The sequence below is a fragment of the Parasteatoda tepidariorum genome, chromosome 6 (genome assembly GCF_043381705.1).
Source record: "Parasteatoda tepidariorum isolate YZ-2023 chromosome 6, CAS_Ptep_4.0, whole genome shotgun sequence".
Lineage (NCBI taxonomy): Eukaryota > Metazoa > Arthropoda > Arachnida > Araneae > Theridiidae > Parasteatoda > Parasteatoda tepidariorum.
The window spans coordinates 57,016,418-57,044,194 of record NC_092209.1 but is presented as its reverse complement, the minus strand read 5'-3'; the positions used below and the strand labels follow the sequence as shown (position 1 = coordinate 57,044,194).

The window sequence follows — 27,777 nt, the reverse complement described above, 5'->3', positions numbered from 1 at the left end:
TATTATCTGGACTAATAAGTAAATCATTTCAACCTACGAAAGAAAATTTTTAATCTTCCATCTACTTGAATATTAACTATATTTGAAAAAGTTAATTTTAACGTATGAAGAAACTTGTCAATTGTTATTGCTTTATTTTTTGTTACATATTTTTTTTCTTCTTAAGTACTCTAAAATTTAATATTAAACTGATTAGTTTAAAAAAGAAAATAAATGTGCATGCATTGTCAATGATGCATCCCAATTCATTAGAAATAATTTCTTAAAATATCAATACATAAGAAAATGTATGCAATTAAAAGAGCTTGAGGTTTGGAGAGTTATACCTATTCTTTATTCTATAGTTGTGATTCTAAAAGGCATGTATTTAGCACAAGATTTATGATTAACAAAGGAGTTAGTTTTGGATTTTAAGTCATCCTGATTGTGTAAAATCAGAATAAAGGGTAAGTTCTTTAATTATAGTATCTGTACCCATGCACCAAAAAGGGGAAAGATGATCTAGAAAACAGATTTTTTTTAATAGTGATTTGGATGCTCTCTATTATGAATGCCCTCGGAGTGACATCAAACTTGTATTTGGCGACTTTATTACTAAAATCGAACGAAAAGATTAATTTAAATCTATCATTGGAAGTCATAGCCTGCATATAATAATGGTGTAAAACTTACCGATTTTGCAGCTGAACGTATGGTTTTGAGAAGCACAATGTTTCCACAAGAATATCCATAAATGAGCTTGGAGATTACCAGATTTCACATCTTTTGACCATATTCTGATGGAAGCAAGACATTTTATCTTATGGATGTAAGGACCATTCGAGATGCGAACATAGACAGACCATTACTTAGTTGTGGTCAAAATAGTCAAAGAAAATGTAAAAACAAGCTTGAAATTGAATGATGTAGAAACTAGGTATAAGTTGAAGACAATGTTAAGCTGTAGAGTCCAAGACTTGGCTTCTAATTCTACCTCAAATCGTTGAACTTAAAAGAAAATATTTTAACTGCTGTTTGCTGACCAGGATTCCAGATAAATTTGTGTTGCTTATTAAGTCGACTTTAACTCTCACTTTCTCCTGTATAAAGTTATCTAGCAAACTCACAGAATTTTTTGAAATTGTAAATGGTGTGATGAGACAGAGTGACTCTTACCTTCAAAAGGTTTCATAAGCTACCTATGCATCTTGAGTGGCGACTATAATTTTGAAAAAAAATTCTATTTTTTCTAATCTTAACACTGTCACGCGTACCACAAATTTCCACTTTTTGTAAAAATATCGTATTTAAAAAACGTAGAAATCTATCACCTATTAGCAATAACTATAAAAACAGCATGGATTTACAATAAAATATGTGCTAAATCAAACTAACGTGTATGTGGTAGAATAGTGATTGCTCATATGAACGATTCGAGACAAGTCGTATTACTTATGTTTTAAAAATATCGGAATTTACAAACCTACTCGTGTAACTGTTAAAAAAAAATTAAAATCATCTATCGAATACACGCGTCGAAATTCACTTGCTGTTATAACCTATTGAAAATATCAGTTGAAAAGTAATGTGAATTTACAAGGAAATGAGCGCAAATAGGACGCGTACTAAAAACTAATTTTACCCCGAAAAACCCGACCCTGGTTATGTGGAACTCAAAGCGGGCACGACTAACTTTTCCAAAAGGGAGGTGGATTTTTTTTTTCTCATTATTCAAAGAAAATGACTATGGTCATTTAATGACTTGCTACTGTGACCTCTAAAATTAAACTAGCTAATACTATTTAGAGAATTTTAATGTATAATTTTTGTGAAGGAATAATTTAATAGTTTTCACTTGCAAGAGCAGCCTCCGTTACCATTAAAAAAAAAAAAGCACTTACTATGATCACGTCTTCTTGTTGAATTCCTACTATATCCTATCCCTTCTTAAGTTAATAGTTTAGTTCACAAAACTGAGGCTAATGCTTGAAAGCATCAAAATGAACTCATGAAAACTAGTGGGAGGGGTGAATTGCACAACATTGGATTAATAGTTTTACCGCTTAATTGCACCACTTGCGTGCCTGCAAAATATTGCACAACATGACGTATTTTTCAAATGCAAATGTTATTGGTTTTGTTTTATCATACTTTTATTTTTACTCTACTTTTTTTATCATAGTTATACTACTTAGCCTTTCCACTTTGAAAATACTTCCGCCCCTTATGTTTAAACTTATGAATGGATTCCAATTTGTATCGAGCAATGGAAAATATATATATATATAAAATTCATAGTCTAACATAAAAAAATAATCAACTGAAAAAAAAAATTTTTTTTTGCCGATTTATTAAATACATGGTGAATTTATTAGTGCATCTAGGATAGTTTCAAGGACTATCATTTCCAATAAACGTACCCCCTTTCAATAGCAGCCGTATTTTTTTCGAGGGGGGGGCGAAATTAAAATACACATCACAATAGCTTTTAAAATTTTACACACAAAAAAAAAATTTTACACACAAAAATGTTCTTATGTCTGATAAATGTTTAAAAAAAATTTATATTTATTTTATCCCTTTCTTGTCTTTAACTTCGATAAATAGAAATCGATAATGATTCATAATTTTTTTGTTTGAAGTATTGAGGGGAACTTTTAGTAATTTCTAATTATTGTGGGAGTCATATGCCCCCGCCAACGACGCCAAAGAATAGCATAAAAATAATACACTGTATTTTTACAGAATTTAAGTTTTACTTATTTTAGACCTTTTTTGTCATATTTTTGGTTTAAAAAAATTTATACTCAGTGTACTGCCTAATTTTTCTTCATATTTTTAATAGGAATGTAATTTAATGATTTGAGGCGAAAATTTGAATAAGCTTAAATATTTTGCATGAAAATAAAAAGTTTTAGTTTATTACCAATATAAAAAGCATTTTTGTTGAAAGTTTAAAGAAGTTTTTAATTTTGCTCCAATTTTTATAGGGCTACTAATAAAAAAATAAAAGAAGAAATATAAATTCTGATTTTAAATGTAAAGAAAATGACTAAAAAATGAAGGAATAAAAAAATAATAGGTAAATCAGAATATCATTAAATTTTTTAAATGAACATGAGATATTGAAAAAAATTTTTTATTCATTTTTGATACATTTGGTAATGTTTTGCAAAATATTTCGGAAATGTCACATGAATTCGAGTTCTTTTTTATCATAAAAAATAATGCAAAAACTTAATATTATCGAAATCAATCATTTTGCTATTTATTATAGCCCGGTAACAGAATTAATGCCACAATGCATATTTTCATGGAACTTAGAATTTTTTCCACGGTGTTGCATAAAGAATCTTTTCATACAGAGGTTTCTGCTATTGAGATTATATCCATTTAATTAATTCAGATATCTTATTTATATGTGATGAAAAATTTTATCACAAGGTTTTTTTAAATTATATGGGATTTATTTTCTATAAAAAGTAGGAATTACACAGGGTGCATAGCCAAATTTTTTCAAGAAAAAATAAGCAACTTTTAAGCACTCGAAAAATATTTTAAGCACTTTTTTGACATTTGATGGTTTTAACCATCATGTCAAAAAAAACTTTTTGACATAGTTTTTAACAATGGTAAAAATAAAAAAATTTGCATAAGGATAATTTTTAGCTATTATAAGTATGAAATATTTTTAAATTAACAAACACGTAAAATTACAAGTGTTCTATCAATTATGTTCTTGAATTATTTTAACATAAAACTCTTTTTGTTTTGAAAAGTACTGTCAATAACCCTAATTTTGGAGTATAAAATAATTATAAATAAAATGCGTCAAATTGCAATTCATCTCATCCTTAATTTGTTTAATTATTGAAAATAAAAGTTACAAAAACAATTATCTTATAAAAAACACTTAACAATCATCTTATTCTTTAAATGTAAAATCAGTTTTCATTTACTTCCATTTTTACTCTTCTTTTAAGCGAGGGATTAAAAAAAATAATAAATAAATAAAAATAGAAGCCCTCTGTTCTCCAAGTTCATTTTTCAGTTTTGTATGAATAAGACCAAAATTTAAAACTGTTCTTTCGAATGATGCTCAGCTGTATAGACTAGAATGTTGACCAACTAAATTATTATAGTACTTTAATAATTAGAAAATTTATTCTAATAAAATTCTAAATATTTTTTTCTTCTCAAACGGCAGGTACTGAACTTTCGTTCTCCACCTCGGAAGATGCCGGAAGTGTTGCTCATTTAACGTTACCCAGTGGGCACCTGTGAACCTAAGTCACGGAGGCGAGCAACATTACCCACGCCAAACTGCCACAAATACCAGTTCATAGGGTGGGCAACATTCACACATCACACACAACAGAGGACAACACATAGAGAGAAGCATGCATGCCCAGAGCGGGATTCGAACCCGCAGTCAGAAACTAACCGCTCGGCCACCTGCACTAAATATTGATAGGAACTAATTTAAACCCTTGAATCGATTGATTTAAAAAAAATATTAACTCACTTAAGTGAACATTGATATTTTTTGTAAATTATAATTAGTTTACTTATCAGGGAATATATTATATTCAAGATTAATTGGAAACATTAATGTAGGCAGTATATGTACATATAAGCAGGAGAGCAGAAAATTCTCAGTCCCTAATATTTCCTCAGAAAATTTTTTTTTAATTGAAGTTCTCCCAAAAATGTTAAAATTTTTCATTTAGTACAGTAATTTTTTAAAAATATTTTTGGAAAGTAAAGTTTCTATAAGAAAAAATAATTTGCTTGATTTAACACAATTCTTAAATAAACGAGCATACGTTAAAAATTATTAGAAATCAAAATACACTGAAATTGTAATAATTTATTGAATTAAGGGTCTCACTCATATACTTAAGGAATTCAAACTAATAAAAACACAAATTGACATTTAATGTTATTTAACAAGGAAAAATTTGCGAAGTTACAAATTTTTTAACAACAAAGTATTTTGTAGGAATATTTAGGACCAAAAATTTTACTTTAGCTGCCTGAATTTCCCTCAAAACCTTTGCTTGCACAATTAGATATATTCTACTAACCAGTATATCAGTAATAATAGCAAACATTAAGAATCAAAAAAGTAAAAATAAATTTCTTATAAGTTGAGATCAGACTTAAAAGAAGAAAAAAAACTTCATATTTATAATATTGGCAACCAGTTTAGTTTTACTTAATCTAAAAAACTATTCTTAAATTGCGACATAAAATAATTAAAATCAATATTTAGATTGATAATAATTAACAACTCATAGTTATAATTTGTAATTACATTAAGAGTAAGAGTATTATGTTTTTAGAAAAATTAACAATTTAATTATCTCGGCTATACTTTTTTGTAAATGATATATAATATAAATTATTATTATACGTAGTAGAATATAATGCAAGTATTGTGCATGATTTAAAGCAAACTAAGAAAACTCCAATAAATTTATATAACTAATGTAAATTAGTGAATGGTCCTGAAAAACTTTTGTTATTATTTGTTACTTGGTTCAGTATTCATTTAATATTTAAAAAAATTAAGTAATTTTGAAATGTAAATACTACAATGAGTATTGAAGCTAAACATTTTTGTCAAAGCAAATAAATTATTACATGGCCCCTACATTCATAATATTTAACAAATCTGAGATAATAAAATTTATTATTTCAATTGTTTGTAAATAAAATCATTAAGAGATGAATTAAAGTTTTTTAGAATGATAAATCTGAATTTGTTTACATAGCTAAACATAGGATTTTTTACTGTATTTAAAATATTTAAAGTCTCTCCCTTTATACTTTTTTAAAATCTTGCCTTTACATATTATTCAATTATCATGAAACAACTTAGGAGAACAGAAATTTTTAAAAGTAATAATACAATAATTAATTAAAAGTAATACACAAAAAAAGTAATAAAATACAACAAAAATTTACAAAAAATTTTATACAATTGGTAGACAGTCGCTCAGGTAAAAAATATTACGCTTAAAATTCTTAATTAATTTTTAAATTTAATGAATAAAAGGGAGATGGAAATTGTGAGGTGATGAAGCTTTGGGTTTCATGACTGGTCTGGGGACCCACATGAAATTATGTAATTAGTGAATAATCCCCAAGTCAAGTTCAAAGATTATGGTACTGATCTATACATAGAATATTGCGAGAAGGCCATTAGCTTGCTAGTGACGAAGACTATGGCGCGTTACCCACGATGAAATTAACAATAGAAATAAAATTTTCTATCACTATTAGGGGGGGGAAAAATCACAATGTTTTGTTGGCCCACGTAATCAGCGAAAATTCGTGAGATTCTTTGGTTCTATTTCAGAGGGTGGAAAATGAAGCCTGAAATTGAGAATCTCATGCAAAATGCAGCAAAGTGGCATAAAAGAGATCAAAAATACTTTCCCACTGAATCCAGCTCAGTATACGCATATAAGGACCCGCAAGTATTTTATGAAACATGTAAAACGAATGGAGTTTTCATACGGTACGGCAAAATAGATTGGGGTTGAATTACTTGAATCGAATAATGTGAATAACGTCTTTTTGCACAATTCGTGGGGGAAATGAAAAATCTCATTTTGGAAAAAGGAAAATTAAGCACTTTTTAAAAAAACGCAATGAAAAAAGCACCTTTAAGGGCTTTTAAAAAACGAAAATAAACACCATTAAGCACTTTTTAAAAATGCTACTCTTCCTGTTATATTATGAGATATTTTACACAAAAATCTCAATTATCATGAAGATGAACTATTTTGAACTGCCAAAAAATTATATTAGGTAACCAAAATGGTCTTAATTAAGCTAAAATTATATAACGAATCCCTCATACACATCTTAATTCAACTGTTATTTCACTAATAATACAAGTAATCTACCACAAAAAGTCTGAGAATTTTAAGCAGGGTTGGACAAGCAATAAGACATAAAAATATGATTGCAACCAAGGCCATGTGTAAATTTAAAACAAAAAGAATGCTGAAATACTTATGCATAGTTCTAAAACATGTTTAATAGTAATTTATTCCATTTCTAGCATTATTAATAAAATACTTTTTGGAATTTTGTTGAATAGTGAAGCCAGGATAACAAACAAGTTCCAATTTAAACAACTAGTGAGAACAACATCTCAACTTAATGTATGAGCAGTGCACCTGTACAAAATTAGAGCCCCATCCACAAGATGTTCAAGGCCAGGGGCCTCTAATAACTTGTTTCCTTCTTTAAAAAAAACGAGATGAAAAGGGAAGAAAAATAACTCATTAGAAAACAACACTTAACTTTTATATGATATTTTTTAGCATTTTAAAGACACGGAATTAGCTAATATTTTTTTCTCTTCCAATTAAGAAATTATAAACAGAATAAATTTGTATTCTACAATGGATTTTGTACAGAAATTATGTTAATCAAGTTACTGAATAATAAAACCAATAAACGTTTATAAACAATAGGAAAATGTCATTCTCCTAAAGCAGGGATGGCGAACCAATGGCACGCGTGCCATTTATGGCACGTGACGCAATATTTTGGGCACGCCACCGATCACAAAGTTCACTATGAAGCATATTAACAATTAATTTAAAATTCACAAAAAAATACACAATTAATGCCAAAAAAGCAATTAATAACCATAAAAAACAAGCTAGCAATAAATAACTAGCAAAAATGAATTAACAGTTCTGCTTAAACTAACATCTTATTACCCTAACATAAGTTATTTGTCATCTAATCTGCAACAACAGAAGTCACACTGCTTTAACACGTTCACGCCGGGAAAAGTGAAAATACTGGTACAGGAAAAGAGAAAATACTGGTAGAACTATTTCAATATTAGATAATATTCGAGAGGAGTTAATCTATTCTCAACATTAACAATTCACTGTAAGGAAATTTATAACGGCGAGGAAGCAATTCAATATAAAAATTGCACCCGTTAAAAACAATTGGTAGTTATGGATTTTTATTATTCCCGGAAAAAAACTAAAAAATGAAATTTATTGTTACCAGTTTTTACTCCGGTGCGCTGCCAAGGTGAGACAATCTAGCGTGACCCACCGGTGGGTCACCCCGGCGTGAACGTGTTAAGTTGAATTACGCGTATAACTGAGACATTGCAAAATGTCTTTTTTTCTTTCGTAGTAAATAAAGAGTTTTGAAGTTGATAGTATTTAGTATTATTATTTACCCAATAATCACGAAGTAAAAACTATTTGTCGGCACGTGTGTGACCTCATTAAAAAAATTTTTAGAAAAAATGGCACGTTGGTGCATAATGGTTCGCCACCCCTGTCCTAAAGGCTCCATTCTCTCAGTCTGATTTAATTTTTAAGTCACTATGTAACAGTTTAAATACAATGAAAGATTAAACATTAACAACTCATTTAATTTCATATTGTTGCTGAACAATATTTCATATTTTCTCTTTTGTCTCCCGGGTGGATACTAGAATAATCCACCCCGTGGCACTTTTTTTAAATCAAGACAAGCAAGTTTTTGAAATTTTGCCAAACTAGGTTTCCAGAATATATTTCGGGGAGATTATTTTGAACGTCTGATCACACCACCAAAATTCTTAAACCTGATTGGTTATTTGATATGTATACCTGCGTGTAAGTTTGATTTCGTTAGAAAAGAGGTAAAAGGGTTTATTTTGTCACCTTTTATGCTTCTGATCTCATGCTGTAAGAATCATAATTATTCTAACCATTAATGTTAACCTTTATTTAATTTATTACCGATATTATAAAAAATTTTTATACGGTTGAAAATGGCGAGTGAGTTTAAGGCAATGTGAACATAAATTACAACTCTAATTTCAAACAAAAATTTTAAAAAAATAATTTTTCCCCCCAAAAAAATATTACATAATAGCAAACAAAAATTCAGAAAACATTTAATGATAAAAAAAAATGTATATAAATACATATGCTATTTTTCTCTTTTATTCACACCTCCATCATACTACAATTGATGTACTACATCTCAGAAATACTCAAGAATAAAAACAATAATATTTATTACTACTTAACAGGTATTGTATTAACTGGTGTTTTTACAATATCAATTAAGGACCCACACGCTTCTAATAAAGTCAAATCTTCTGAGGCTCCAAGAAATCTTGCACTCAATTCCGTTTCATTAATACGAAGTTTTACTTCAGCACCTCTCACATAGAGCCTAAAAAAATATAAAATAATAACAATTACAATGATTTTTGAGATTATGAAAAACACTGCCACACTACCAACATCAAAACAGAACAATTAAACAGCATATCCAATTAATGAAAGTTCATACTGAATTTGAACAATAAGTCTACTTTTTGAATAATAAGTATATTTTATTTTTTCAGGGGGGGGGGAGGAAGGGGAGAAGTATTCAATAAATATTGATATTAGTTTAGTAACAAGCAATATTATAGTAAAGTAGTTTTTTACAAATTTTTAACAGAAAACTTTATTCAATTAAAAAATATTATCTTTTTTTTTTTTTTACATACATAACAAAACCATTCATTACTGGTTTTAATCTAAATTATTGAATTCAATTAGTTTTAAATATAATTGTTTTGCAAGCTACTTTCAATTATCTTTAAAAAGAAATACCAAACCTAGAGGTAGTATTAAATTTATTGAGATTATAATATTAATTTCTTTATGATGAAGTTTTACGTTAGCACCTCTATCATAGAGTTTAGAAAATAATAAAATAATAATTACTATAATTTTTGAAATAAAGAAAAATACAATTACCTTCTATTACACTGAACATTACCTTCTATAGCATTCAAACTGAACAATTACATAGCATATTCAATTAATGAAGGATTGAATTTGAACAATTAGTTTTCTTTTGAGAAAAGTATTTGAAAAATATTAATATTTGTCATAGTAACAATCAATATAGTAAACTCATTTTTTACAAATTTTTAGCAGAAAAATTGATTTAATGAAACAAAAACACTTTTTTACATACATAAGAAAATTAGTTTTAACCTAAATTGTATCATTAAATTAATTTTAAGTATAATCTTTTCTCAAGCTAATTTCAATTGTCTTAGAAAAAACACCCAAATTATATAGTTAAAATTCCAAAACCTTTAAGCACCAGTACAAGATAACGAAAAATTTAAATCAGATTATTAAAAGCTTTTCTAGTAAATTTTTAAGCCACAATTAAAACAATGGTCATTTATGAATATATTTCAAATTTAATGGAGCAATTAATTTATAATATATGTAGTAAAATATAATAAGGGGTTACTTCTATATTGATACCTGTTTGTGCCGACAACAATCGCCAAAGTGATTTGCAATATTTAAAATATATAATGTGTGTGTATATATATGTATAAATAAATTTGCCCTGGATGGCTATGAGTTACAAACTTCAAGTTGGTCACTTTCTTTGTTGTTTCTGCTTTTGGAGTGGTTTAAAATAGAAAATTAGTTTTCTCACAAAAATTCATTAATTTAGTTTTATTAAATAAGACAAATTGTGCGAAACTTCAATTAAAATATTATCAGTGCATTTTGTAAATATTTCATACAATTTGCTTAACTGAACTTTAAATTGATATTCTTCCCTCTTTCTAACACTGCAAAATATTTTTTTAACAAATTATGTATTTTCATGCGAATCTCGCCTCCAAAAAAGTCACCCAGTTCTAGATTCATTGCTGATCTGCAAACGCAATAAAATTTACAATATACTCACTCAGCATTTCTTTTCGGTCTACGACAAACACAGTGAAACTTTCCACCAAAGTCTATATACAAGTCAGTATTAACTACTTGAAATATTTTGCCGATAACCACTTTTCCTCGGGGATCGCCCATTTGAACGAATTCTGAATGTCTCAAAAGATGGAGAAAACTTTTCGGCTCTACATCCGACGTCTCCACAGAGACATTATCAGATTTTTCTAATTGTCTAAATTTACCTAAGGCTTTTGCAAGTCCAGCTATTTTTATTTCATCTTCTGAGCCTTCCTTTTCATGTTTAGTATTGTCAGTTGAGTCAGACTGTTTCCGAGTCTGAAAAATACGCACATTCGAGGCATAGTTTTGGAATGAACTTAAACATCTCAATCGCATCAACATATTTGTATTTTATCTAATTTCCAACTTATAGTATCAACAAAAAATATATCAAATATGAAATATTAAAATGAAATTATTAAAACATAAATGCAGCTTCCACTCTTTTAGTAGAATTGCTTGATTGCTTCAATAAAATAACACTTTCAAATTAGCAAAAATATTTTATTTATTTGTGTTTGAGTTTGTAAGGGCGACGAGTATTTAAATTCTAAATAAAGCTATAAGCGTCCATTTTAACAATTACTAAGGGAGCAATCTCACTGCATCCGCTGATTGCATTTACTTGCAAACACAGTGTGGATGCTTCCTTAGTTAATTATTGTCAGCCGTTTCAACAGCAGAGGGCAGTACTATGAATATGTTGTCACAATCGAATTTTTCTGTTATCTTTCCAAAATATTTCAGAATTTTTAAATGTTACAATTTTTTGAAATACACTTTTCGTTAGAAAACATTTATTATCGCATTCGTATAATAATATTAATATACGAATAAGGAATAGTTTTAATTAAATACCAAATGAATGAAAAGTTACCAAATATGAAAAGTTACCAAATATGAAAAGTTACCAAATATGAAATTAAACAATATTAAGTTTCCGATCAAATTAAATATTACGAATACAAGCATTTAATTTTATTATAGGAACAAACTTGAGAAATATGTTTGTCTGGTATGATAACAGATTAGTATGATATTTTTTACAATTTTTTTAGACTTTTAACATATCGTAATCAGTTTTTTTTTTTTCTTCTCTCCTTTTTTCATTATAACCAATTCTTTTTGAAGGAACATGAATAAAATATTTTAACATTGCGATGAAAGAACATATAGCATTAATTATGTTTGTACAATTTTATAATAAGGATAAGAATATAAAGATACTATTATAATAAGGATATTAATATACGAATAAGGATCGAATATTAAGGATATATTAATATATGAAGAATAATATATATAAGAAATATAAGGATAAAATATATTTTAAATATATGGTTACGTTAAATACGAATAAGGATCAAATAATAAGGATATTAGTAAATGAATAAAGAATAATTAAGAATATTATGATAAATAAAGATATTAATTGTTTTTTCTGTTAATTCATCTAAATAAGTGTTTTAGTAAAAACATACTATTTCAGAAACTTGAAATAGTTCCTGCTTTGAAAACGCATTCTGTTCAACACAATTAAAAATTAATTAACAAATAATTATGTCGCTTAGCTACTTTTTATATTAGCAATAACCTATTTATTACGATTCTAATTCACCAATTTAAACATTTGCTGTTACGGCGTAATTCACTGCATCAAACAAAACTTTCGTGACGATTGTCATAGTGACGCGCCGCTATTAAGAAATATCAAATAAAAAAGCTATCAGCAATTAATTAAAGTAGGCAATTAGTTAAAGTACTTTTTCCCTCAAACGTCCGAACTTGTATTTGATTTAAAATGTAACACATAAATAAATTGGGGTCATCAGTTTATAAATTGACACGTTCATCCATTTATAAACTGATCTGCCCATCGAATAATACACAGCTTAGCTTTCTTTCTTCCATCACCTTTTTGTTCTTTATTCACTCTCTATATCAAGAATCACGCATAAAGAAAAGGTTTATGTCAGTGATGCAAACCCATAATAAGTAAACATTCAAATAAATAAACAGATGTAGAATAAGCTAATTAAGTAAACGTGTGAAGAAATAAAATCTTGTGTGACAAACTTTCCTCTTTCCCCCACTCCAGTACCTCTGGCGGTAAACCAAGACAGTCTGCAAGGAACCGCCGTAAAATACGGACTTTTAATTCGAACCCTTAACCCCCTCTTCCAAATTCTTGTATTTCCTTTTTATTCTTATTTTATTTTGTATTAGTGTTGTCTTTTTAATAAATAAATATTTAAAGTTAATTTCATTATTTATGTGAATTGGTAAAAATACAAATAAACCCAGACCTCCCCTACAACTGTCTAAAAATACTGAAATAAATAATAATAGTAAAGTTCAAAGGTTCATAAAAATAAGGGGAAATATTAAAATGTAAGGCATGAAATGGTAATACTAAAGAAAAGAGTTGCTCCAGCTTAATAGTTAAAATATACATAAGCTAATATAGAAAAATCAGGATTTATCATTACTTATTTATTTATTTATTTACTTATTTATTTTAATGTTTCTAAGAGAATTCTTCTGTTGCCCGCTTCGCTCATCATCAATTCAAGTAATGCAGCAGTCTAAAGGCCTTGAGCTAAATATACTTGTCTTACCCACTTTATTTTAAATATGACCTTGGTATTTCCTGGTGTATGATTTCAAATTAAAATATTCCAGGCAACTAATAATTATGAAAACCACATTAAATACAAAGGAATTCCCGATTTAAATATCAGAAGAATACTTATTTTCATCAAAGATTCTTTCAGGCTGAATATTTTCTCAATTGGCTTTAATTTTATCATTTAACTTATGAAGATGAAACTATTCCTATTAATGTATCATAAAATTAAATTTAAAGTTTCAGCTCAAAATTCAATTCAGTTATAATGTTGAAATAATGAAAATAATATATTCAAATTTTAGATTTTGACATTTATTGCATCGGAGAATACCAAACTTTTTACAATTTGCAATGAAAAAAATTTGATATTTGATTATTATGAAGTTAAAAAATAAATAATGATTACAAGTTTATTTCTTATTTTATATATTATTATTAATTTTATTTATTTATTCATTTATTTATTTTCTTTTCTAAACTTTGTTTAGTTGAAGGATATTTATGATTGCAAAGGAATTTTGCATTACGCAATTAAAATAGCAAACTGAGAGAAAAAGTACAAATTGCTTTAACTGCATTTATTAATTAGCGTATCTTGTTTGTGTGCCTCAAATCATGAACATTGTATCTTAGAAGGTAAAAGCACCAAGCGCAATAAAATATCTTATTACTGATAAAAAAAATTATTTACGATTTTGAAGAGCTGTATTCGAATATATTATATATTTTGTAAACTTATGAATGGCTTTTAAAAACTGCTTTATGTTATTAGTCCGTCAACATGAACTTACTCCTTCGTGGTTCTCCATTGGTCTTCACCTGAACAAGTTTACCCCTTCGCGGCTCAACATTGATTCATAAAATGAGTTCTGCAGGTTTGTTCTGAATCCTGATCATAAATATTTTAAGCGCAAATTGGATGTTAGAAATCATGCACGAACTCACAAGCTGTGGCCAGTTAATCTACCTACACAAATTCACCGCATCGTGATTCTACAGTTATCCCCTTGCACGAACTAACCTTTTTTACGATTAAATAGTTAAAAGGTGCAATCGGCTATGCTGTGCCAAATACATAATGCTAATTGATGAATACATGTTGTTCAGCAATTAGGTTTCTTAGGCTCGTTACCCAGATAATTACCAAAGATCGAAAAAAAACAGTCAATCTTTATAATTTGAGAAGGAATACATATTTCAAGCTGGAGGCTATTCTGTCTGAAACGTGTTATTTTGTCTTACTGTTGTTACCCCTAATTACCCCGATAATTATAAAGCATCAAATTTAAATTGTTTTAGACTTCCTTTCTTAACAAATAAGGAACTCTTTATCCAAAATCCCATCTTCATAAGTATGATATTTAGCATTACTGTCAATTGGAGTAATTATGCCTAATTACTAATCCCTAATTATCCCTAATTATCCCTAAATATCAAAATAAATTTTTTTTTCTGATACTGTATCAGAAAAAGACGTATTCAAAATTTGAGATTTCTATCTTTGTGGGAAACATTTATTTATCATAACTTTCAATCGGGGATAATCCCTAATTACTCTGTTAATTTCAAAATTTCGAAATGAAATAATTACGAAACATCGAAAATATCGATTTTTTTAAAAAGTTTTTCTTAAATCTGATAATGAACACGTGGTTCATTTTTTTTTAATTCCTCTTTTATCCAGTTTTTTTTTATTTAATTTGGTTTGTTTTAATTCTATTTGGTTGACTGGAAATACATAGAAAATATATCCATTTAATGAGAATTTTACCCTTAATATAAAGCAGTAAAAAATTTAAGAAAAACAAAAAACATCGAGAAATGAGATTATCCTGAAAGAAGTTACAAGTATAATACAATCCCTAGATCTATATGTCTTTTTTAAAATGAAAATAATAATACATCGTTTCGATGGAAGAAAGGGTGCTTTGCCATTTAACGATACCAAGTATGAAAAAAAGAAATCGCTTTTAAAGTTTTCTATTTGTGATTAACCAGTTTTCTTAAAAAACGTACAGAGACATGCACATGATCAAGAATTCTTTTACGAAAACTGGATATATATCTACATAGTTTTCAAAAGTTTCTTTTTTTTTCTCAAATAGACAATTATTACATACGTTCATAAAAGAGTGAATAAAACGTGCTTAGTATCTCCAATTACAGTGTATATATCATATAACTAATTCAATAAAAATGGATGAAAATTTTTAAAAAGGATTAAATATTTAATTCAAATATATATATAAAAAAAATGAAAAAAAAGAATCGAACAATAATTTTAAAATAATGAGTAAAAAGAGAGCAGGTTGGCCATCAAGCTCTGAATAAGCGATTGAACATTTCTTGTTGACATATGTTTGTTTTCACAACAATGCTTGGTTAAGGCAATGCCAACAATCGTCTTGATATGCAGGATAAAATTGTTGCTTCTTTTTTTAATTAAGGGGAACCCGGTGGGGGGGAGGCTATTTAGGAACTATTCAATGGTGTCAAAAGAAATGATATTTTTGAAATAGGCGTTTTAAAGTTTATTCACATATAAAAAATTAAAAAAAGAAATCAACCTTAAAATCCCTAGATAAAAATGTGACTTAAAGCTTTTACGTTAGATTAGGTGCAATTAACTTGTTAGACTGTGGTCGGAATAGGATGTATATATGACCGATTTTTCTAAAAAATTTTAAATTTTGTTTCATTTATTTATTTGACAGCATTGGTGCGAAAAATATAACATTAATGGACGCATTTTCTAAACTATTTGAATTATAACATTCTGTGAATATAAATAAAAGAAAAATGCAAGGTACTTCCTTCAGGTTACAACATTTTTAACGCGAAATTGGTCCAAGGTTTACGCGTTTTTTTGCTTAATTTTTCTTTTTCGTTTCGTAGTGCTAAATTAATTCTCAAATCGAAATTATTACACAATAAATTATCAAGTAGATAGAATGAAACTGATGCATTTATATACAAACAATATCTATAATAATATAATTATTTTTGTCGCTAAACATAGTAGCAATTATCTAAATCATAAAAGAAATTCGCATGATTATGCAGGCAGAATAATAATTTACATCATGTAATTTCAAAGAAAATTTAGTTTTAAGGAAGGACTTCAGCTATTTCAAAATATCTTTTTTAAATTTTTGTATTCTAACTATTGTCAATTTTGTCAGAAAATTTCTTTAAATTTGTTTTTTATTATGCATTTTTTTGACACAGATGTTGGTGGTGATTTTTATTATGATATCTATTCCATTATTATTAATTGCATTGATTTTATCCTCATTACATATTACCTATTATCGTTATCTTTGTGCTTGTTTTAATTATCATCATTACTAAATATTTTTTACCAAAATGTTAGCGTATTCCTTTATTTACTTGTTTTTATCCAATTTTTTTTTAAGCTTAAATTAGTTGAAATTTTAATTTAAGTTAAGTTGAAATGTTAAGAAAATTTCAAAAAGATAATGAAATAAAACTAAATATATTGCTTGATTTTGATTTTTTTTTTCTTAAAAAAAGTCTATATATTTTTACTAAGAGCTTGATAAAAAATAAATAACAAATTCATACTTAGAGCTTAGCTTTTAGTTCAAAACATTATTCAAAATTTCAAAGAACTCTAGAATTAACTTTTTTTATTATGTATGTTAGCGTAAAGAATTTTTCTCAAAATGAAAGTTCTTTAGAAAATGCATTTAAATTACAAAAAAATTCTGAAATGTAAAAAAATTCTGAAATGTAAAAAAATTCTGAGAACAAATAAAAATTAATAGTTTGAAAATTTATTTCTGAAAATGAGTTTTATTTGTCTTAAAAATATAAGTCATTCAAATGAAAAAAAAAGGTCCAAATACTCAAAGCGAAACAAAAGTATTTTAGTTTCGTTTTCTGGTATTTACTTCCAGTTTCGGTTTTGTCAGCCAGCATACGAAAAAACTACTATTACCTTATTTCTAAAAATCAGAGATCAACAATTAAAGGGGTTTTTAATATTTATGAACTAAAGTTCAAATATGGATAATAATAATGATAAAAAAATTGAGTAATTGCTAATTACTTCTTTCAGAAATATTAGTGTATTGTTGCTTTTTAATTGCCGAAATTAATCTTTTAGGTCTAATTAAAAAATTTTAGTCTTATCTGTGATATTTAATGGAATTGAATCGAATATAATTCTTTGTTATTAATTAGTTTTATTAAATTATTATTTCAATTTTATTCAATTGTTAATTATAATTTCAATTTTATTTTATTATTATTAGTTTATTCTTCTTATTATTATTGCTAATTATTTCTTGAAGTATTAGTGTGTTGTTGCTTTTTAGTTATAGAAATTTATCTTTTTCGTCTCAAATGAGAATTCTTGGATTCATCTGTGATATTTAGAGTAATTGAATCGAATACATTTTTCGCATTTTTTTTAATTAGACACTTCAAGTTCTTTTAAATTTTTATTAACTTGTTTAAGTATAAAAAAACCTTAAAAATAGTTTGATAATTTAGTTACAGCTACTTGAAAAGTTTTAGGGCGAGTGAAAATTCTAATTTTCATTTTTTAGGAACTTCTATTTATGCACATTTCTCATATTGCGTTTGTACTTACTCACAAATAAAGAGATTCATACTCAAAACTAACTTTTTTTGCAACACAAAAAAAGTTATGTTTTTAGAAATTACAACTACTGAAGCGAAACCTACCCCCACTGACTAGGCAAATCTGTTCCAATAATGTCACGATGTCAGAATGATAAACGACTGATGTTCCACCCCTCACGAAATCGCCAAGGACCGCCAACACAGAATCCATTCTTCCGATGTTTGTTAGTGGAAAGAAAAAGATGGCAATTGAAATGGAATTGAGGGAAAAGAGAGAATGAAATATTTGGATCCAACCCTACGTCATTAACCGACAATAGAAAACATTGGCGGAATGGACTGAAGATAAATGTCTATAACTCAATTTCATTTCCGTTTAAATCCTCGTTTGTGGTGGGCGGGAATAGGCTAATTGGCACAAAAGATACTTCGCATGAAGAATGGGTGTTGGGGAGAGTGGTAGAAATTGGTAGCAACTCCTGCATTTTAAATGCATTATGACTATTTTCTATGACTATGGCCATGACTATTTTATGAATTTTCAAATGAAAATCATTTCTGCTGAATCATATTCGCAGCTTAGTAACAAGCAGAATGTGTTGTTTTTGTGTAACAGCCATTTGCAAGTAAAATTAATCATATAATTTTTCATTTAGACTTTTTAGTTCATTTATAAGTTTACTTTCTATTTTGGAAGTTCTTTTAGAAATTTTCAGTGCCATCTGTTATTTACATATTTAGACATTACTTCACTGCCCCCTCTGGAGAGGCATCTTAGAGAAGAGGCATCTCAGAGGATCCCAAATATCTCCTCTAAGCATACAGTAGACAACCGAACATACTCCGCTCTATATTCTTTGCAACCTTGGAGAAAGTTCCAAACCATATTTTTATTTATGTTTATTAAAGTAACACAATTCAAAAGCGAACAAGAAGAAATTACAAACAGACTCAAAGTGCCGAAAATAAACAAATAATTTAAAATTTAAAAAATGCTGAAACTATTTCATTTTTTTTCTTTCCTTTTACATATCCTCTTTCTCCTCCTGCATTATTAACATAAATAAAAAAAAATGTGACTTCTTTGGTTTCTTAGATTAATGTATTAAAATTCAATATACTTATTGTTCTCTCTCTTTCACCTTCCATTTTGATTTTTTTTTATTTATCAACATGACTTTTACGGGAGATTTATACCAGATCACTGATGTGATGTTAGCAAACATCGATGTCCAAAAGGAAATAAAGAGTCACAACATAAAAAAAGAAAATAACCGAAATTTAACAAAACAAAGTATGAATACCAAGGAACAAGCAAAAAAAGCGAATAATAGAATTGTCTTCATATTGTACAAAATTGAACTAAATTCATTAAACAATTTTAGTTCAGATTAATAATTATTAAACAGTAAATAAATATTTGATATTTCTTCCGAATTATTCTGAGATTCGATTGTTGTACAGGTTTCAATAACTCTTTTAATACCGCTAGTCAAAATCGTTAATGCGAAGTAAGGTTTATATTTGAAGGAAAAAATAATAATTTATTAAAAAGAGGTTGGCAAAACATTAAATGATATCAAATAATAATGTTAACTTGAAAGTTTCATCATCATCATATATATATACATATCGAACAATATTTTTATAAGAAGTAAGTCAAACTTTCGGTGTTTCGCTTACATAGTGCCCTACTAACAATCTTTTTCTTTTTTTTTCCTTTTAAAGAAGTCTGTTTCAAATATTGATTAGCATCAAATGTGAATTTAAAATATACTTACTAAATATAATCGATTCTTTTAAATTTTAAAAGCCTTGATTTAACATATTTTGATAAAAAAATATATAAGAATTTGTAAATGTTCTTTAAATTTTCCCGTTAATGAATAATCAATCAACATAGAGAGATTTCAGCATTCAAATTATATTTATTTTTTCCGATTCAAAGGAGAGAAAAATATTTTTGCGAAGTATCAAGAAAAATGTACATCCAGGAAAGACTTTCTGAATATCACTTACCCATTTTTATACCACAAAATTACAAAAATTTCCTCGTCGCAAACAGTAGAAAAATTTCTGGCAATCCTGTTCTCTTGATTTGAACTTACTATTTAGATGAAAACTATTTTTAATTATTTCGGAAATCGAAACACATAAAAATATAAGTGAAAATGAACCAAAATAATATTTGGTCTGAGTTGTCCTCAGTTTACTTCATTGTTGTGTTGAGGCGCGATGTGACTTTTGCAATCATAATGAAAACCTTTTATTTATGTTTCCGAAAGATTTCATAAACATTGCAAATATATATTAGTGACTTTTAAATGTTATAGCTCAGAAAATATCACCCAATCGTGAATGATATAGTGAAGAAAATATCGGTCTATTATGCATAGAAAATTTTTATTTAATTTCGTTTCTCCTAAGAAATTACCGTTAATAATACACTAAAAACTGTATTCATCACATCACATCAAAGGCCTTACACACGGATTGCTGAGGGCTCGACCAAATTTTTTTACAAAAAATGCATTGTTGATAAATAAAGTTTATTAGAAGAAAATTACAGAAAATGTCTTTATCTCTATATAAAAACTAGAAATTTGTGTAAAGGGTCTTCAAATATTCTGCAAAATATGAAAGTAAGGCTTTTAGATGAACAGTCCCACAATAAATTTTGTCTTAGGGCTTTTATTTAGCTTTGTTCACCTTACACTTCTATGTGACGAATCCTAGAACCGGAATTCAAACTCCGGTTTCCAAAACATATGAAAGCGGGTACCTCACTTTTAAGTTGTCAATAAATAATTACGGTATCTAACAATGATAATGTGTTCTTATTGTGACATGCAAGAAAAATAAGTCAGAAAATAAATCCGCGTAATAATCAAAAAGTTAGCTTCTGGGTCATATACAGTGTAGAAGATAAAGTAACGTTAAAGCTTTCGTAAAATAGTAGCACCGAAACGTTGTATTTAACTCCGTATATTTAAAACCGTCTCATTTATGTGTCTAAAAGAAGTTTTAAACAATGCTAGCACTTTTTATTCACTTTAAAATGTTTTGCTGTAAAAAATCATCTTCTATATCAGATAAAAATTACTCTATTTTAAAACAAAAACTAGAAAAAAAGCTATATAAAAAATTTCAATTCACTAATAATGTTTATCCTATAACACTATGGATTTCTTAACATCATGTTCTTCTACGCGAAAAAAAGGGTTTCAAATTCAGGTCTCTGTGATATATGACTACAAACTTTTAACATATAAGCTATCTAATGTATTTCTTAAAATTATCATCTGATCTAAAATTATTTACCAATGGATATTACAAGTAGAAATTTATTTTCATATGTTTACCAAAATTATACTTGTAAGTTAGAAGGTGTAAAGAAAAAAATTATTTAAAATATTTTTGTTTAATAGAAAGGAGTATTTTAATTTGGAGCATATAAAAAACACGCGTTTGTTCACATTTTTCAGCGTAGTATCAATAATCCCGAATTCACTCAGAATATCAGCAAGAAATATTTTTTATTATTTTATTAGGTTTAGGCTGAATAATAATAGTTTATTGCGTTTTATTATTTTTAAATGCATGGAAAAAAATTCCTTTAGAATTTGTCGCTCAAATTTGTCCTTCGTTATTAAGATTTATACTTTGTAGCATAGGATAATAGCAAGAAAAAGTACTCATTCATTTTTCATGATTTTAGGAAAAATTAAGATCGAATTTTAAAATCTTTGTAAAAAATATATAGCCTAATTTGTTTAATGCTGTTTGAAATTACAAATGTTGGCTTAACATTTGCTTGATAAACAACGCTTCGAAGCACAGCGTACTCACATTAAATGATGAATTGGCGACTTTGATTGATTTAAGATATTCTTTATTAAAATCCATATTTATGAAAACTAATTTTCGACTAAACCAAAACAAAACTTTCTCACGTGTGATCAAATGAGAATTATAGGATAGAAAATATTTAATATGCAAAAATATTATACAATTAATTGATTATAATTAAAATAGAAAGTTCTAAACACTATTAACCAAAGAATATTATTGGATAAACTTATTGATTGCGTGTTTAAAAAATAATGGGGCAGCAGATGTTCTCTTTTTCTGCTCTATGAACTATTTATCTTAGTATTCTACAAAAAATGCGATAATATAAGGAACGGAACTAGCTCTGATATTAGCTATTTCATATCTGAATTAAATTACGATATTATTATTCATAATTCACAGTTTAAAAGCGTTGAGAAAATCATTACGGTCTATAATATTAGTTCAATCTACTACGATATCAAATTTCCGGTATTAGATTTATGGATATTAGCATATTTTGGATGAAGCTTAATCAATAAATTGCATTAACAATTTTAAGTATTTTTCTTTACTTAAAAAATTCCAACATTGAAAATTATTTAGTTCAAAATATTTACCACGAAAAATGTAACTGAAATGATTTACTTCGTGGATGTTGCATCTATGTACGCGTTACGTTCAGAATACAGAAATAACATACAGTATAATAATTTTTCCTTTTGTGTTCGTGCTTTTGTTCTACTATTTCTAAAAATGAGGAAAACCATTCGACAAGTAGTTTCAAAGGTTTCAAACTGTAATTTGACCTAGAATTATATGAAATTAAGCAACGAGTTCTTTACACGTTAAGGAATGCTGTTTAACAGAATATATTTGAAATTTTCATACTTACTAAATCTGCCACTGTAAACAATAATAAAAAAAAATAAGCTGAACAAAAACGTTCTTAATGAAAAGGCTTTTAACTCTCTCATTCTTGAATTTTTCATTTGAGTTATAAAAAATATTTACGTACGCTACAAACATAGTTAGCATCTGAGGACTGTTGCTGTCTAAGTGAGAGCATACGCTTTTGCTCTATATTTCATCAATATAACTTAAATCATATAAAAACTGAATTATCAGACTTCATTTATAAGGTATAAGGAGATATAAAATAACAGCAACCTTTACAGTGATGTAATATACCCTCCAAAATATATAAACAAAATATTAGATTTTCACTTCTTTCTGGAATCTTAACTATATTGAATGACCTGGTGTGGTTTCTAAGAACTGTTTGGAGTTTACAAATGAGGACTACATGTATATTACAGCACAAATGCGAATCTGAATAACGTTATGAAGCAAAAATGTACATGTCCTCGTATGAAGCCCATGTGCATGAGAGGCTTAAAATCGGAATTTATAATTTGAATTTGTAATTTTTCTACCATTATTTTAAACATTTCACTTAACAAACAAGTGTCGCCGAAAGATTTCTTATTGACATATTTGTTACCTTCACCTTTATCCGTTATCGTTAACGCTACGCTCAGTGTTTATCAAACTCTATATTTTTTCACAAGATAATGTTTGTCTTGAACTAAAATTTCCTTATAAATGTATAACATTTACCAAATTTCCATTGAAAATTTTAGTTTCTCACATTTTACCTTCAGGTAGACTCATGTAAAAAGCATTATGCACTAGTTTTGCATCAGGTTATTTATTTATTTGATGATTTATTTTTGGCAAGTACAACTTACAGTGATAGTCGATTAAAAAATAGTAACATTATATATGAAGTAACATTGTATGTGAGCATCTAGCTTCTACTTAAATGATATTGCCATTATCGTGATTGTATGGTTTATGATAAACAAATTAGTAGAACTGTGATGTAGTTCGCCGCTGTTGGGATATATGCTCTTTTTGTTTAAGCATCTTATTTTTTTTCCCTACTGTCCTAGCTCTTTTAAAAAAATATACTCACTTGCTATTTATTTAATTCGAGACAATTTGAATCTTTATTGAAAATAGCGTAGTAGAAAGTGTTAGTAATTCGGTGTGAAAAAAAATATCTTTCAAAGTCCAAACAAAGTGCCTTTAAAAAATCTGCCTCGAAATTACACTTTTTTACTAATTAAACTGTTATTGTTTATTGATTACACTAGAGGAAAAAGATTTCTTCTGTTGAGAAGTTTTTTTTTAAACAAATTCTAAATATTTTCTCATCGTTGATTTCAAATCTGTAATTAGTTCATAACAGGGAAGCTGCCAAGCTGCATACTATGACATTTTCGGACATATGTTCCTATGCAATTTCAATCTTGATGATGTGCCTTAGCTCCCCTGGTAGTTTATTGCAAGATTTATACGACTCGCCGTTCTATATAACGTTTTTAAACTTGCATATTTGGACAAAAAACAGGATAAAAATGTCATTAAAGAAAATCTGTAGCTTTGAGAGAGAAGCCGATTGCACAGTTGAAATCAGTGATGCAAAAGTATTTATGATCTGTTAAAAAATATCATGCAACAGAAATCAGAGAAAAATTGTTCTCCAGTGTTATCAATAAAGAATAACAGTTTAATTAGTCAAAGAATGTAAATTCGATCGAGACAGGTTTTTGAATGCTCATTGCTTGGACTTTGAGATTATTTTTTTTAAACGAATTACCGGCACTAGAAAGTTTTTCAGAAGCATACTAATTTAGTTTTGAATGTGATTTTTATATTTCCCGAAATTTTGAGGATATAGTGTTATTAGACAGCACGATAAATTTCAAAAAAGGTAGAAGAAAATAGGTTCAAGAAAAATAGCGCTTAGTAATATTGAGAAATTCTTTGAATTTTTTTTTAATACTTTAGAGGAATTAAATGACGTGATTTGTGATTTTGAGTAAGTACTGCGCTTTTCTCAGTATTTAGAGTCTTCAAAATCTAATTTTATTATAATTTAAACTGAGAAAAACAAATTTGGATGGCACTAAAAGAATTCTTTTTACGTTAATCGTTGCATAAAAACGATACTTATCAAAAATCTAAAACCAGGAAACTACACACTGTTTAAGTATCAGACGAAAGCTGATGATTGTATTGACATAATTTTATTGCAAAACAGTAATACTGAATTTAAAATACCACACTCTTTATATCTCAAATTGTGATTGGGAGGTGGCCTTGTATGTTACGGAAATTCTTGACAAATAGAGTAAACATCAATCATCAGTTTACTTGTGAAAAAGGAAAAAAAAAAGCATATTTAGAATTTTCCACTCCACCCTTTTGACTGTTCGATAGGAAGAGGAAGGGCTTCTTAAAAGTAGGGCCTTCATTTAGAGGGGTTCCAAAGCCTAAAAATATCAGGAACCGCTAAGGAAGATATGAATGGTAAGATTATGTAGATAATGAATTATTAGTTCTATCTGAGCCACGATGGCTCAGGGTATAGAGTGCTCGCCTTCCAATGTGGTGAACCGGGTTCGAATCCGGGTGATGGCTGGTTGATGCGAATTCTGCATCCAGCTGGCATTGACCACAGTGCTGACGAGAAATATCCTCAGTGGCAGACAGATCATGGGTTAAAGTCCCTCTGCCGTCAAGCTAACTGTGGGAGGTTCTCTTGGTCTTCCTCTCCATGTAACGCAACGGGTTAGTTCCATCGAAAAGTCATCCATGAAGGCAAATTTCTAACAATAATTGATCCAGAAGTTCCCTTGTCTCCTGGATTGGGTTCAAAATTACAAGGCTATGGAGCTAAGCATTAGTAATCCTGATCCCCAAAAATTGGGTCTGCTGTTCAACGGCGGATATAAAATGAAATATTAATTCTACCTAAAGGATTATAATACAATTAAGGAGCATAAATTATAATAAATTAAAAAATTAAAAGAAAATTTAAAAAATGTATAAATTGAACTCCTATTGAATCACCTGTATAACTTCAATTTATGAGCTAGAAGCGTCTATTATTTTTGCAGCACCATATGATAAAAATATGCATGTCAATTACTCTAACCACAAATCAGTTTATTAAATTTCGAGGGATTTTTTCAGGTGCCAGCAACCTCAATGATCACAAATTGCGATCGACATCCTGATCAAAAGACTTTATGAATGAAAGACGGATGTCTCAATCAAACGCGTGATTGATTGGGTAATCTGTCTTTCCGATCCAAAGTGAAATCGCAAGAGGAAAACTTTCCGATCATTCCGTGGTTAAAATGACGTAACTAAAATAGCAGATGGAGTAAAATACACTAAAGGCCCGGACTTTTAAGAGTTTTTGTGTTCTTTTAAAAAGCCCCCTTTCTACTCGCTAAAGTTTTTTTTTTTAAAGCTCTTTTATATTAAATAAAAACTTATAACAAGTGTTACCCCCAGAGTTTGTGGGAGGGGGACATTTGTGGTTTGCCTAAATCGCTTTTATATCGGATCGTCACGTTAGGTGGGCAAATCGAGTCGTGAAAATTAATGGTTTTAAAATTGATTGTATTTAAATGGGTGCGACGCGTATAGCAGAGGAAAATGATCAAAATATTTAGTTTTCTTTTATTTATTATGAATGGAATTTTTGAATGGTATTCGATTTTGAAAACGAACAGCTATATATTTTTATAAATAAAAACAATTGAAGGGTTTGCGGCAATATAATGATTTCATATTGCCGATTATTTTATATCGTACATTTTCAAATTTTTCCGGTAAGTGCTTCTAGTGACAAACACCACGATTTTCATACAGTTATTAAAATGTTTCTGCGCTCTGTGTTGTGGTAACGTAAGGATAAGCCAATCTTTATAATTGCTAAGGATAACATTTTTGGTGGGGAAAAAAACATGGTTTTCATGAGAGCAGTACTGCGCTGTTATTTAATGGCAATATAACGATAAGCTGTATCTTTAAATTGCTAAGGATAAAGTTTTATGGGGGGATTACAATGATTTGCATACAGACAATAAATGTTTCTGAGTATTGTATTTTTGTCTAGAGGCAATATAGTGATAAATCAAGTCTTCAACTTATTCCAAAAAGTATTTTTGGTTGAAAAAAATGACATCACGGGTTTCATACATGAAATAAGATATTTCGGTGTATTGTGCTGTTATAAAATTAAAATTTATGAACTTTGTATAGTACATTACTTGAAATAATAATAAATAAAAATTTCATGTTAAAATGCTATCTTCGGAATATTAATAGTTCATATTACAGTTAATTAGTTAATCACCTGTATTAAGTTTTAATTCATGATTCCTAGCTATGCTAATTAATTAATTTCAATAATTAGTTAATTTCAACATAGTTTGGCCAAGTATTTGAAATATTTTGCATTTTTGCGTACTGATAATTATGGCATTATTTGTAATTAAAACATATTTTAGTTATATAAACTGAAAAGTTCAAAGTGAACAAGAGTTGTTTGCTAACTTTGATACAAAAGAACGAATAAAAGATATAAGATAACTATGTTGCTTGCATTAGCAACAGTAGGTAAGTCGGAACAGTAAGTTGGAATTTAACGAGTGCTTCACGTGTTTTCTATGCATTATTTTAATGATTTCAAAACGTGTTGCTGTTGTTGTTTTCTTCCTGCATCAATTCGCGATCGCAACGCTCGAGTACGCCGTCTAGCGGAAGCCTGTAAATATCAGACATTAATTTATCACGTTTTCATTTAGTTCCATCAAAATCATTGACTGAATCAGACGCCATTTTTTAGCAGCAAATAAGAAACAAAATTTCCCTAAGGAAAAGGCCGAAGAACTTGAAAAAAATCTCCAGAATATTAGTAAATCTTTCAGGAACAGAACACGCCAAACATTTGAAGAAAAATTCCTCAATAATTTTTAATTTCTATTATCAACAAACTTGCAACTGATGACTTCCGATTTCGGATACTGTTACAGATGTGTGTATTAAGGTAAAATGCATTTC

At 28.2% G+C, this 27,777-nt stretch overlaps 1 protein-coding gene across 1 annotated transcript; it reads right to left on the bottom strand.

Moving 5' to 3' along the window:
* Positions 1–8,947: 8,947 nt before the first annotated feature.
* Positions 8,948–11,336, bottom strand: LOC107456908 (mitochondrial ribosomal protein S28). The gene is made up of 2 exons (XM_016074887.3): positions 10,738–11,336; positions 8,948–9,198 (listed from the first exon to the last, which is right to left on the bottom strand). Exons 1-2 carry the CDS (start codon positions 11,121–11,123, stop codon positions 9,042–9,044), a joined length of 543 nt encoding a protein of 180 aa, XP_015930373.1. The 5' UTR covers positions 11,124–11,336; the 3' UTR covers positions 8,948–9,041.
* Positions 11,337–27,777: the final 16,441 nt, after the last annotated feature.